General features: G+C 44.9%; 1 protein-coding gene across 2 annotated transcripts in view; it reads right to left on the reverse strand.

The window, feature by feature from the left end:
• Positions 1-1,271: 1,271 nt before the first annotated feature.
• LOC311221303 (zinc-regulated GTPase metalloprotein activator 1A-like) overlaps positions 1,272-14,773 on the reverse strand; it is a 35,971-nt gene continuing 22,469 nt past the window's right edge. Inside the window, exons 12-15 of one of the 2 annotated variants that reach the window (XR_014619299.1) lie at positions 7,313-7,381; positions 7,148-7,213; positions 2,484-2,594; positions 1,272-1,799 (exon numbers count right to left, since the gene is read on the reverse strand). Coding sequence is in view for 1 of the 2 variants with exons in the window: in XM_084305179.1 (XP_084161305.1) it covers positions 1,726-1,799; positions 2,484-2,613; positions 7,148-7,213; positions 7,313-7,381 (339 nt within the window). In the remaining variant the exon portion in view is untranslated. Of the gene's footprint in view, positions 1,800-2,483; positions 2,614-7,147; positions 7,214-7,312; positions 7,382-14,773 lie in introns of both variants that reach the window. The other variant, XM_084305179.1, reaches the window with a different exon arrangement.

Raw genomic sequence — 14,773 nt, forward strand, 5'->3', positions numbered from 1 at the left:
CCCCACTTATCTCATCAACACAAACCAGGATATTGACAGTACTTGTGGAATCTCTGGAATACGTGATTGGGAAGCAAATGTAAAAATAATGCATCTAAAATGTGATGATAAATGTGTCAGGTATCCATGGCTTGCTCTGTTATGATTCGTGGTTGAAGTTCTTATTAGATCTCTGGACACTTTTTTCAAGTTGAAAATGAACAACCAGTTGGGCACTTCAGAGAATATCAATTCATGTTTCTAAAAGTAACAGACTTCTTTAAGTATATAAGGTATTTATAGGATAAAAGATATTTGATTGCTTTCTCTACGAGAAAAAAAAAAATCTTTCTTTTTATAAACTTCAGTTTATAGTTTATGGAAACTTCTTCAAGCTACCTAAAACTACTTACGAATCAATTCATGTCTGCTTGTCTATCCACTGGTAGACTGAAGGCCTCCATCTTAGTGGACACATGACTTCATATATTAATCAAATGAGACAACAACATCTGGCAGTGAAAGATTAACCATGTCTACCATGTCTCCTTCCTCAGGCCTTTGGAAACTGATTGTTTCCCTAAGGTCATTTGTAATAGTAGAAGCAAAAGAAATTTTTAAGGCTGCTATTCAGGAAATAGCATTTTATTTTTACTTTGATACACCTTTGCTCCTGAAGTGCACATTATGTGCATGACACGTGACACACCCTAGTACTGAAAACTAACTTCTGTTTACCCTATTCTTCAGACTGTTCACCGCATATGATGTAATTATCTTTTTGAAATATTTTTCATTTCATCTTATTTCCTTCCATCCACTCTCTTTGCATTCACCCAGCTGTGGTGAACTTACCCTTCTAAAGCTAGGAGGTGTACAATGGCTGCTAGAGAAGTCAGAGAGCAAGAAATTCAGCTTTATCTTCTACAAGCAAGGAGCACAGAAATAGAAACTTCAAACGAGGTTTACAAGGCAGCAACTGCAGTGTCAGAGAACCCTGTAACAAATTGTGCAGGGCAGTCTGGATAACACAGTGAAAATGTCCTGTCCCCCGCCCCCCAGATTCCTGAACTGGCAAGGTCAAGGCCTAGACCTATGAGGCCAGTTACATCTTTCAACACTTCGACTACATGACTGAATGCTGCAGAATTATGTGGACTACATTTTCCAAGTGGTCTTGATCCTCTGCTATTTATGTATTTTTAATTTCATTTAATACAACAGATTTAGTGTTACCTAGGATAGATGGGTGCGTTCAAAAATCAAGGAACAAGTAGAAAGTAAGGCAAGAGTTTAATAGTAAACATTAAATACTTTTTATTATAATTACATGACTGGTAAAAAACAATACTACTTAATTTCCAGTACTACAAGAAAATTAGCAGGAGAAAGAACTAGGTTTCAAACATGTTTACTACATGCCTATTGGAATTTATGGCTTCTTTTCACATACAGCATAATAAAGTCTTTTGCATATCTGTATTTCTGCAAATCTAAATGATGTTACTGATGTAACTTAAGCCAAATCCAACATGCTAGAATTCTTTGTGTTTGATTCTAGACCATAATAGCTAATCTTTAAGCAGTAGGTGAGCTGGATTTCTCAGGAGAACTTCAGAGTTTAACTGTTCTGTAAATTGCAAAACGAAAACAGAGCAACTACACTGCATGTCATTCAGTCTTTTTTATCATAAAAGGCTCACAAGGTTAAGCAGAGGCTTTTCAACTTGTTTTTATAGTCTGATGTCAACCGTTTCCGTGTTTCTCTGTCACAGTGGCTATGAACACTTCTTTGAGGATGGCCTTATCCAAGTGCCTACCTGTAAAGAGAAAAAAAGGTTAGCTATTTGTATTTCACAAAAAGCTATGCATGAACCTGCAAGTCTTCTCAACAAAGAAAATATTTATTTTATCTGAGTGAAAACAGAATTTTGTTAAAATTAAACTGCTGGTAACAAGCTTAATTTTACGTTTTACATGCAACAATGCATTTCGAGCTGTACGTGGAAAAGAGGAAAGAAAACTAGGAGTTTTTTTGGTCATAAAAATACTTTGCAAAGCACAGCATCAAGCCGGAAATAAGAAACATACAACCCCAGTGTTAACAGCTTATCAGAAACAAATCATATTTTGTACACTTCAATGACTATAATCTCCTTCCTCACCACTAATAAATGTGCTCAAATAATCAAACTTTTCCCAACAACATGTTTATATTTAAGTATTTTCAAAATAGTCTTCAATATGCCTATATAATTAATGAATACTTATTATGGTTTTTTATATCACTAAAAAGGATGGCACAGATTCTCCTCAGCTGCAATAAAAAAAACAGGAGGTCTTCACATATAAACCTTGGAGTGAAGGTTATACTGAACATCCTCTCACTGCTATTATTCTGGCTAGTTTAGGCTGGTTGCTTTTTACTGGACAGGTCCCAGGACCGCCTGCTGAAAGAAACAGCTCCCTAAACTTACACAAAGAGATGCATAATTTATTCTTACCTATTAAAACCAGTCTATTTGTTCTCTTCTCATCTTCCTTCCATTCTACTGCAGTCTCCTCCAGATCGTAGAGCTCATGGACACCTTGGACTATCACTTGATGAGATTTGCCTTGAATAGATACCAGTCCCTTATCAGAAAAATAACTGTTAGGGTATATAAACAAACCTTTACAGAGGAAGTACTTAAGGGGGGGAAAAACAACTTTGAAAGCAGGCAAACAGGGAAAAGTATTTTTGTGAACTATGAACCAGTTAATCCAAATGACAATGAAGTACAGTCACCTCTTGTAACATCCATTTTCCTATCTTTTTAGTTTGTTGAAGACTAACAATTACACTCTGACATACTCTACCTGTATTTGGACAGTTACCTACTATGTTTGAGTAAAATAAAACATCATCTGCTACCATGCCACTTTAAATATATGCATGAGGTATGTTCCTACAAAAGACTGATTGCCAGCCAAAGATGATGTAAAATGAGCAAAAATGTTGAGATAATTCTGATTAAGCTCTCATGCTTAGCATTAACACTATTCTGAAAAAGAACCTCTGGAAACTGGAGAAAGAACTAACATCTATGAGGTAAAATGGATTTAGCAATGGGATTAGAATGGATTCCTGTCAGATTGAGCCCATTAACCCACATTCTAGAAGTTGCATTAAAGAGTTTTCATCACTTTGTGTAAAAATTTGTAAAATATTCTAGCATTCTGTCAAACACTTCTATGCTTCCCTAAGGAAGTAAAAAAAATATTGAGCTAAGAATATTTCATGAAAAAAAGAACTGCATTTGAGAAACTAGTTGGAATTGTATGACCATAACTGCCAAAAGGATTATCACTGCAGGCAAAATATAGTCACAGAATCATAGAATATCCCGAGTTGGAAGGGACCCATAAGGATCATCAAGTCCAACTCCTGGCACTGCACAGGCCTACCTAAAGAGTCAGACCATGTGACGAAGTGCACAGTCCAAACGCTTCTTAAATTCAGACAGGCTTGGTGCAGTGACTACTTCACTGGGAAACCTGTTCCAATGTGCAACCACCCTCTCGGTGAAGAACCTCTTCCTCATGTCCAGCCTAAACTTCCCCTGCCTCAGTTTGACACCATTCCCACATGTCCTATCACTGGTATTTACAGAGAATAGGTCACCTGCCTCTCCACTCCCTCTCACAAGGAAGTTGTAGACTGCGATGACGTCCCCCCTCAGCCTCCTCTTCTCCAGGCTGAACAGGCCCAGTGACCTCAGCCACTCCTCTTATGCCTTCCCCTCTAGGTCCTTCACCATCTTCGTCACCCTCCTCTGGACACTCTCCAGCAGTTTAATGTCCTTTTTGTACTGTGGTGCCCAGCACTGCACACAATACTTGAGGTGAGGCCGCACCAGCGCAGAGCAGAGCTGGACAATCACCTCCCTCGATCGACTAGTAATGCCGTGCTTGATGCACCCCAGGATATGGGTGGCCCTCCTGGCTGCCAGGGCACACCGCTGGCTCATGTTCAGCTTGCTGTCAACCACAACCCTCAGATCCCTCTTTGCAGGGCTGCTCTCCAGCATCTCATCACTCCGTCTATACATATAGCCAGGGTTGCTGTGTCCCAGGTGCAGGACCCAGCACTTGCCTTTGTTAAACTTCATGGGGTTGGTGATCACCCAGCTCTCCAATCTGTCCACGTCTCTCTGCAAGGCCTTTCCACCCTCATCAGAGTCTATAACGCCTCCAAATTTGGTGTTGTCAGCAGATTTGCTCAGAACACTTTCTAGTCCTACATCCAAATCTATAAAAACATTGAAGAGGACTGGCCCTAAAATGGAGCCTTGAGGGACCCCACCAGTGACCATCCGCCAGCCTGACGTGGCCCCATTTACCACAAACCTTTGAGCCCTGCCTGTCAGCCAATTGCTCACCCATCGTATGATGTTTTTGTTTAGTTGTATGCTGGACAGTTTGTCCAGTAAGATCCTATGGGCAACAGTGTCAAAAGCCTTGCCGAAGTGCAAAAAGATTACATCATCTGGTTTCCCTTGATCGACAAGACAGGTGATCTTATCATGAAAGGAACTCCTGCCAACTCCTGGGCCAAAATCCTTACCCCTCTCTGAGAAAGGCACATCCCATCTGGTGCCAGCAGGCCCGGTGTTGCGTAGACCTTCCCATGACTGAAGAACCCAAAATTCTGCTGCTTGCACCAGTCCCGAAGCCACGTGTTAGTTGAGCCCAATTGTCAGCATTGATCCTCCCTATCGGAAGGACAAGAGGCAAACACAACCTGTGCCCCTGATCCTTTAAGTAGTCACCCCAAAGCCCTAAAGTCCCATTTGATCGCTCTCAGACTTCTCCTTGCTACCTCGTCATTACCAGCCTGAAAGACCAGCAGCGGGTGGTAGTCACTGGGCAGTACCATGCGCTTGGCTTTCTTAGCAAAGTCTCGCACCCAAGCCCTGGGGAGGCAACAGACCTCCCTGTGGGTTGGGTCCAGTCGGCATATCGAGCCCTCTGTCCCTTTCAGAAGGGAGTCCCCCATGACAATAACCTTTCTGTCTTTCTTGACAGACGATGTAGCAATGCAGGGGGTAGGCTGCCGTGCCTCAGGCACCCTCTCCAGCTGGGATGGGCTTTTGTCTCCTTCATTGTTCTGTCGTGTTCTAGACCCTCATATCTGTTACATACAGGTAGATGGGAAGGTGAGGTGGGCAGGGACAGGGCTTGCCTACCACCCTGAACAGGAACCTGCCTCCATTCTGCCCCTTGGCCTTGGTCTCCTCCTGCTGTCTGGCGGGATGAGGGAACTTTTGTCTTCTGCATGGCAGGAGACACTTGGCTGGAGAGGCCGCAAGAGATGCGGAGGCCATAGTTTTCTGCCTGGTTGATGCCATGGCCAGGCTCTTCGCAAGCAGGTTACAAGTACGGATGGGAAAGACCACTGTGGAGAAGCGTCGAGGGGCCCTCCCTGCTCACCCTGCCTGCGTGAACTGCCACACAAACTGCCGCGCCCCACCTTTATATTTTATACAAATATAAAAGCAATAAAATTTGGAACCCGTTCTATAATTAATTATTTGTTTGCTTTGGTGTGTTTGTCTATGACTGAGGCTCAGCACACAGTATGTTATTTGCCTCGGATCTCCTGAAGAATTACTTTGATTCCAATGCTCAGTACAACAAAAGCATACTTGAGCTCAGCAGTACTGTTTTCAGACAGCTTAAAATGCATCAGTGGCTAGTTCCTTCTATTTTTTATGAGGGGGAAGACAAGAATCTTCAGTTTTGATGCTGAAAGATCAAAGAATACAACCTTTCTTCCAATGAAGTAAAAATAATTATGTTACTACCCATGACACACAAGTATTCTCAGAAAATAAACCAGAGAATGTTTTCATGTATTTCTCACACCTTACTAAATTACAAACTTGATTTTTACTTTTTAATGATAGTGCTTTGGTTTAAGGAAAATGAAAATATATACTAATGTAAGTAATGTTCCAGCAATTCGTGTCAACAGAGGGCTTGAAGGGTAAACCTTGAGTCTCTGATGTCCGGGGATAAGAGAACAAAGGGGTTTCAGAATAACTGCTAATTACTGTGACTATTGCATGGGACACTACACAAGTTTCTCATATCTGGCCAAGAGATTAAGGAGAAAGGGGAAGCTGAAGGACGACTAAAAGACAAGAAGCTTGCATGGGACGCTGTGCAAATCTTTGACACCCAGCCAAGATGGACAAAGGAGGACAAGGACAAAGCCTGGGAGGAAGACTATGAGCCTTCAGCACGAGAGACCCCTGGAGGTTCCAGAGGGACCACTGGAAACTGATACACATGTGCCAGTGGGAGGGTTTGGATTCTGGGAACTAATTATAATAACCCTGCCTTTTCTAGAAGTAGTAATGAATATGTATTAGTCTAGGAGCATAAAAACCAGCCGCCTGATGTAACGTGTGCACGTGTTGGAGGAGCCCAGACTCCCCGCACACCCAGCACTGTTTACTTGCCTTTTATTAACCCCATAAATAAATCTTATAAAGCTAAATTGACTCAGAATTTATAACACTAAAATGTCACCTATGTTCACCTCAAAACCATGCAACAGATTCACATATGAAGTGTTCATGAAGACAAATACACATCCACCTTTAAAACTGTGGTTTGACATATTAGAAAAAGTTTTTAAGTGTAGACCACAACTAGTATTGTGCTGCTTTGTTACGTTTGAATTCAACTTCTGCATATTATGTCAATAACTATAACTGCAGATAGCAACCTATAGTTACAACCCTAGGTAAAGAGACATTTATGTGAGACGGATGAAACCTTTTGGAGCAAAGCAGGTGAAAAATGAAGGACTGACTTTGTTATGTCCTGCTCATTAATCCTGCCACACTTTTGTGTTGGGGATGTTTGGGATTGCAAGTCTTCCCTCTGAGTTCACAACATGTAGGATCAATGTTTGCCTCTCTGTCAGCTATCTCCTTTTGAGTTGCTCCACTGGCCAGCAAAGAACAAGCTGTCTCCACATGGAAGAATGACAAATTGCTATTCTCCCTTTTGTCTGCTCTGCTCCAGCAGTGCCTTTGACAGCTCTGTAACTGACAGTACATTTTAAATGTAAAAGAGGGAAAGGACAAAACAAGTAAGTCGGTCATTTCAGACTAACCTTCAGTCTTATAACATCCATGGCATGTCCAGTCCTATCTTTCACATTCTTCTCCCATAGAAGATTCTATAAAGAGGAAAAATGTTTTCGTGAACAGAACAGTGTGGGATGACTTTCTATAAAAAGTCACAATGACTGTTCAGTTGACCGTGATGTATTATTTACCTGTATAAAGAGATTCAGGTTTTCTTCTTTTATGTCTCCTAGAACTTCAAATGTTACTGTCATTATACCCTGCAAATGGAAAGACCAAGTTATTATTACTGAATGGCATGAACATTAATTTTAAAAGTTAGCAATCTTTATAACTTGGCCTTATAGAAAAAAAAGTAACTTTCTACTACTCCTTCCCAAATTACAACAAAATAAAATAATATCTCCATTTCTCTTTTGCCCTAATATGCTGGATTTTTTGGTTCTGTCTGGGTGTGCACTTAGGGGGCATAACCAATACTCTAGACAGGCTAATACCATCATACTCTATGGCAAAACTCTTTGCTGTAGGTGATGTTAGTTCTCAAAGAAAGCCTAACAATTTTAATGCTTAAAGGTCAGTAATACTTAAAGGTTAGTAAGCTCAATCATATAACTAAGTTTAAAAATGCTATTTTCTTGGCCTACTAATCTTTGTCATTTCTGCTTCTCATCACGTTTCTATCAGATGAAAAATCACTAATATACTTTTAATCTATGACTACTTTCATAAAAAGCTTTTTACAAATAAACTGTGTAGGAATAGATTCTGGAAGTAAAGATGTCTGAAGTTTTATTCCAAAACAACCACCAGCTACCACTCAAAGCAGCTATTGTAACAGAAGATGACAGTAAGAATGCAGTTTGGAATTTACATTTTGTTCAAAAATAAAGGAAATCGTACGTGGTCTGTTCTGAAAGTAGTAGGACTCATTTTTAAAAAAAAATCTATTCATGAGAATAGAACAAACAATTAGAATTTTTCAAAGTAGCACCCTTCCGCATCTACACACTGCTGCCAATGAGTTTTCCAGTTTTCGTATGCCTCCAGGAACGCCTGGACCGGAATGCTGTTTAGCTCCCTCGTCACGGCCTCCTGAAGTGCCTCTACCGATGTGTGATGCTTCCCCTTGAGCATCGATTTTATTCTCGAGAATAGAAAAAAGTCTGGCGGGGCCAAGTCAGGGCTGTAGGGGGGCTGAGGCAGCGTTGCCACCTTGTGCTGGGCAAGATACTCCACTACGCGTAACGCTGTGTGGCTCGGCGCGGTGTCATGGTGCAGCTGCCAATTGTTGACGATGGCTGGGCGGACACGAGCAATGCGTTTTCGCAGTCTTGTGAGGACATCCACGTAAATTTTTCACTTGCAACACATTTTCGTTGGTCTTGCTGGTCGAAGGGCGTCTGGAGCGGTCATCGTCTTCCACTCTTTCCCTACCTTCTCGGAACAGCTTGTGCCACTCAAAAACACCCGATCTACCCATGGAAGCATCACCGTAGGCCTCCTTAATCATGTTGTGAGTCTCTTTGCCCGTTTTACCAAGCTTTACACAAAATTTGATCGTGTATCGCTGCTCCAGTAAACGCTCCATGATTCTCCATGACGAGGCGTTTCAACAGGTGTTCACAGTACAAGCGACCCGCTCTCTTCAATGCCCAACAGCCGACTGCCGATTTTTCCCAGTGTTCCCAATATCCCCCTCCACCGATCCTGCGCGCGCAGATGTCGTGGTTTAACCCGGCTGGCAGCTAAACACCACGCAGCCGTTCGCTCACCCTCCCCCCTCCCTCTCTGGGACGGGGGAGAGAAATGGAAAGTGAAGCCCGTGAGTTGAGATAAAGACAGTTTAATAAGACAGGAAAATAATAATAATAATAATAATAATACAATGATCATAATAGTACTACTAATAATAATATGTACAAACAAGTGATGCACAATGCAATTGCTCACCACCCGCTGACCGATGCCCAGCCTAACCCCGAGCAGTCCGGCCCCCTCCCCCCGGCTAGCCACCCCTATATATTGTTTAGCATGCCGTCAGATGGTATGGAATACCCCTTTGGCTAGTTCGGGTCACCTGTCCTGGGTCTGTCCCCTCCCAGCTCTTACTGCACCCCCAGCCTGCCTGTTGGCAGGACAGAGCAAAAGTCTGAGGTGTCCTTGGCTTGGTATAAGCACTGCTCTGCAACAATTAAAACATCGGGGTGTTATCAGCACTCTTCTCATCCTAAGCCAAAACACAGCATTCCACCAGCTACTAGGAAGAAAATTAATTCTGTTCTAACTAAAACCAGGACATCTATCCACCCCTTATTCCATACCATTTATGTCATGCTCAGGTTACACTCTTTTCCATACATTCTAATTAGTCACCTATAGTAGTCATGGTAGTGGTAACATACAGTATTATATAGCAATTAACATGGTACAATTCAGTTCATGGGCTATTCTCACCCAGTATTAAATCTCCTTGAGGTACACACCGGACCTCTCCGTTCTTTTGCATCACCCACCAAGTGTATCCAGGTCCCTGAGCGAAAACAATTCCACGAATGGGTTTGCCTTTTCCTGAGGCAGGAGTAGCCCAGACTGTTCTACCCAGCATATTTTTTACATGCACTACAGGAACTTTATCCCCATCTACAGTACGTAACAGGTTTGATTGGGCAGGTCCAGCTCGGTTGGCAGATCCCCTAGTATTGACTAACCAGGTGGCCTTTGCCAAATGCGTATCCCAGTTTTTGAATGTCCCAGCGCCCATTGCTTTCAATGTAGTCTTTAACAGTCCATTGTATCGTTCAACTTTCCCGGAGGCTGGTGCATGATAGGGGATGTGATACACCCACTCAATACCATGTTCTTTGGCCCAAGTGTCTATAAGGTTGTTTCGGAAATGAGTTCCATTGTCTGACTCAATTCTTTCTGGGGTACCATGTCGCCATAGGACTTGCTTTTCAAGGCCCAGGATAGTGTTCCGGGCGGTGGCATGAGGCACAGGATATGTTTCCAGCCATCCAGTGGTTGCTTCCACCATTGTAAGTACGTGGCGCTTGCCATTGCGAGTTTGAGGGAGTGTGATGTAATCAATCTGCCAGGCCTCTCCATATTTATATTTCAGCCATCGTCCTCCATACCAAAGAGGCTTTGACCGTTTGGCTTGCTTGATTGCAGCACATGTTTCACAGTCATGAATAACCTGTGCTATAGCGTCCATGGTCAGGTCCACCCCTCGATCACGAGCCCATCTGTATGTTGCATCTCTACCTTGATGGCCTGAGGTGTCATGGGCCCATCGGGCTATAAATAATTCACCTTTATGCTGCCAATCCAGGTCCACCTGAGCTACTTCAATCTTAGCAGCCTGATCCACCTGCTGGTTGTTCTGATGTTCTTCAGTAGCCCGATTCTTGGGCACATGAGCATCTACGTGACGTACTTTCACAGCCAGGTTTTCTACCCGAGCAGCAATATCTTGCCACAATGCAGCAGCCCAGATGGGTTTGCCCCTACGCTGCCAGTTGTTTTGCTTCCATTGCTGTAACCATCCCCACAGGGCATTTGCTACCATCCATGAATCGGTGTAGAGATAGAGAACTGGCCATTTTTCTCGTTCAGCAATGTCTAAAGCCAGCTGAATGGCCTTCACTTCTGCAAACTGACTCGATTCACCTTCTCCCTCAGCAGCTTCTGCAACTCGTCATGTAGGGCTCCATACAGCAGCCTTCCATCTCCGATGCTTCCCCACAATACGACAGGACCCATCAGTGAACGGGGCATATTTCTTTTCATTTTCTGGTAACTGGTTGTACAGTGGGGCTTCTTCAGCACGACCCACCTCCTCCTCTGATGATATCCCAAAGTATTTACCTTCTGGCCAGTCCATAATCACTTCCAATATTCCTGGGCGACTGGGGTTTCCTATTCGAGCCCGCTGAGTAATTAGTGCAATCCACTTGCTCCATGTAGCATCAGTTGCATGATGCGTAGAAGAGACCCTTCCCTTGAACATCCAGCCTAGTACCGGCAATCGGGGTGCTAGGAGGAGCTGCGCTTCAGTACCGACCACCTCTGAAGCAGATCGAACTCCTTCATATGCTGCCAGTATCTCCTTTTCAGTTGGAGTATAGCGGGCCTCAGACCCTCTGTATCCCCGGCTCCAAAACCCCAGGGGCCGACCTCGAGTTTCCCCAGGTTCTTTCTGCCAGAGGCTCCAGGTGGGGCCGTTCTCCCCGGCTGCAGTGTAGAGCACATTCTTTACATCTGGTCCTGTTCGAACTGGCCCAAGGGCTACTGCATGGACTATTTCCTGCTTAATTTGTTCAAAGGCTTGTCGTTGTTCAGGGCCCCATTCAAATTCATTCTTCTTACGGGTTACTTGGTAGAGCGGGTTTACAATCAGACTGTAATTTGGGATGTGCATTCTCCAAAACCCCACAACACCTAAGAAAGTCTGTGTTTCTTTTTTGTTAGTTGGTGGAGACATAGCTGTTATTTTGTTGATCACATCCATTGGGATTTGACGACGTCCATCTTGCCATTTTATTCCTAAAAACTCGATCTCTCGTGCAGGTCCTTTGACTTTATTTTGTTTTATGGCAAAACCGGCTTTCAGAAGGATTTGGACTATTTTCTTCCCTTTCTCGAAAACTTCCTCTGCTGTGTCACCCCACACAATAATGTCATCGATGTACTGCAGGTGTTCAGGAGCTTCCCCCTGCTCCAGTGCAGACTGGATCAGCCCATGGCAAATGGTAGGGCTGTGTTTCCACCCCTGGGGCAGCCGATTCCAAGTATATTGGACTCCCCTCCAAGTGAAAGCAAACTGTGGCCTGCACTCTGCTGCTAGAGGGATGGAGAAAAATGCATTAGCGATATCAATTGTAGCATACCACTTGGCTGCCTTCGATTCAAGTTCGTACTGGAGTTCCAGCATGTCCGGCACTGCAGCACTCAGTGGTGGCGTCACTTCGTTCAGGCCACGATAGTCCACTGTTAGTCTCCACTCGCCATTAGACTTTCGCACTGGCCATATGGGACTATTGAAAGGTGAATGAGTCTTGCTGATCACTCCTTGGCTCTCCAATTGACGAATTAGCTTATGGATGGGAATCAGGGAGTCCCGGTTAGTGCGATATTGCCGCCGGTGCACCGTTGTGGTAGCGATTGGCACTTGCTGTTCTTCGACCCTCAGCAACCCCACAACAGAGGGGTCCTCTGAGAGACCAGGCAAGGTAGATAATTGTTTAATGCCCTCTGTCTCTAAGGCAGCAATACCAAAAGCCCACCGGAACCCTTTTGGGTCCTTGCAATATCCTCTTCTGAGATAGTCTATGCCAAGGATACATGGAGCATCCGGGCCAGTCACAATACGGTGCTTTTCCCACTCATTCCCAGTCAGACTCACTTCAGCCTCCAATACAGTCAACTGCTGAGATCCCCCTGTCACTCCACAAATATAGATGGGCTCTGGTCCTTTATAGCTCGATGGCATTATAGTGCATTGTGCACCGGTGTCTACTAAAGCCTTATACTTCTGTGCGTCTGATGTGCCAGGCCATCGAATCCACACAGTCCAATAAACTCGATTATCCCTTTCCTCCCCCTGGCTGGAGGCAGGGCCTCCCTAATCCTGGTCAGAATCTTCTTCGTTTCTGTGTTTGAAGGACTGTCTGCTGGAAGTTGGAGCAGCAAACTTTTCAGAGAATCCCTTCTTCCTGATTGTTTTCTTTTGCAACTCACATACCCGTGCCTCTAGGGTCGCGGTAGATTTTCCATCCCATTTTCTCATGTCCTCTCCATGGTCTCATAAGTAAAACCACAGGGTGGCACGGGGTGAGTACCCACCATATCGTCTTCCTTGTGTGGATGAACGACTACCCCTGATAGCTGAGACACTGCTCTGTACAGGTACGGAGGAGAATAATCTCTCTTCAAGTTGGTGAACCTTTTCAGAAAGTTTCTCCACAGTGTTCTCTTTTGGTCGGTGGACACTGGTTGGTTCAGGTGGGGATGAAGATAGATTCTTTTTAAGTTGGTGGAACTCTTCAGAAAGTTTCTCCACAGCTGAGACGCAGGCCTGTAAGGAAGAGGAGAGACTTTCTTCGTACTGCCGGAGTTGTTTAGCCACTTCATCCACTGTGGGTTCCTCATCCTCTTTCCAGGCCATTATTGCCAATGAGCTGGCATATGATGATGGTGCACTCCGTACAAACTTCCGCCACATGGGTCGCGTACACCTGACTTCATCTGGATCTTTGGATGTTTGTCTGAGGTCTGGATCCTCATAAATCACTTCCCGTACGGCTAATTCCCTCAGGTACTGGATTCCCTTCTCCATAGTGGTCCACTTGCCTGGTAGACATAAAAGTTCTTCCTTGAAGGGATACCTTTCCCTCACAGCTGAGAGGAGACGCCTCCAGAGGCTGTGAGATTGTGCTCCATCTGCAATTGCTTTGTCAATGCCGGCGTCTCGAGCAAGGGATCCCAGTCGCTTGGCTTCCCTGCCATCTAATTCCACACAATTGGCTCCAGTGTCCCAGCATCGGAGCAGCCAGGTGACAAGCTGCTCACCTATACAGCGACCAAAATCTTTTCGCACATCTCGTAACTCACGCTCGTTTAGGCTTCAGGTAGTTACTGTTGATTTTTCGGCATCCTCATCTTCCTCCTCCTGAACCCTTCATGGCCCAGCGTCGTCGTCGTCTCCGTCGTCTCTATACCTAGATTTGGCAGAAGATTCTCTGCGTTCTAAACGACCTGAATCTCTATACCATTTTTTCACCTTCTCTACAGGGGCAGCTTGCACTGCTACTGCTCGTTTCTCTGACCTTGTTACAGGGTCTGCCACAGAGGTTGGAATACCCTCCGCAGGGTCAACTTGCACTGCTACAGCTCGTTTCTCTGACCTTGCTACAGGAGCTGGAGCGGCTGCAGGAGCTGAAGCAGCTGCAGGAACCGGAGCTGGAGCAGCTGCAGGAGCTGGAACTGGTGCGGCTGCAGGAGCTTGAACTGGAGCAGCTGCAGGAACTGGAGCTGGAGCGGCTGCAGGAGCTGGAACTGGAGCGGCTGCAGGAACTGGAGCTGGAGCGGCTGCAGGAGCTGGGACTGGAGCGGCTGCAGGAGCTGGGACTGGAGCGGCTGCAGGAACTGGAGCTGGAGTGGCTGCAGGAACCGGAGCTGGAGCGGCTGCAGGAGCTGGGACTGGAGCGGCTGCAGGAGCTGGAACTGGAGCATCTGCAGGAGCTGGGACTGGAGCGGCTGCAGAGTCCACCGTAGGGGTCACAGTGGCCGTTGGATCTGTCACGGGACTTGGAGTGGCCGCAGGGTCTGTCACTAAGTTGATAGCAGTATCCATGGCAGCTCGATAGGCATGAGCCAGGCCCCAGCATGTTACAATGATTTGTGTTACTTTGGAACTTCCCGAATCGCGACACCTTTTATTCAAGCATTCTGCCAGTTTTTGAGGATTTTGCACTTGTTCAGGGGTGAATTTCCAAAACACTGGGGGTGCCAACTGGTCTAGATGCCTGCCCATATCCTCCCATACTCCCTGCCACCCACAACTATACTGCCTCCGGGCAGATCTCCGGATGAGCTTCCTAAGTAGTTGTTTAACTTTAAGCAGAACCTGAAGTGCATTCAGGAGGCAT

Source organism: Netta rufina (assembly GCF_964035555.1).
Source record: "Netta rufina genome assembly, chromosome: Z".
In the NCBI taxonomy this organism is placed as follows: Eukaryota; Metazoa; Chordata; class Aves; order Anseriformes; family Anatidae; genus Netta; species Netta rufina.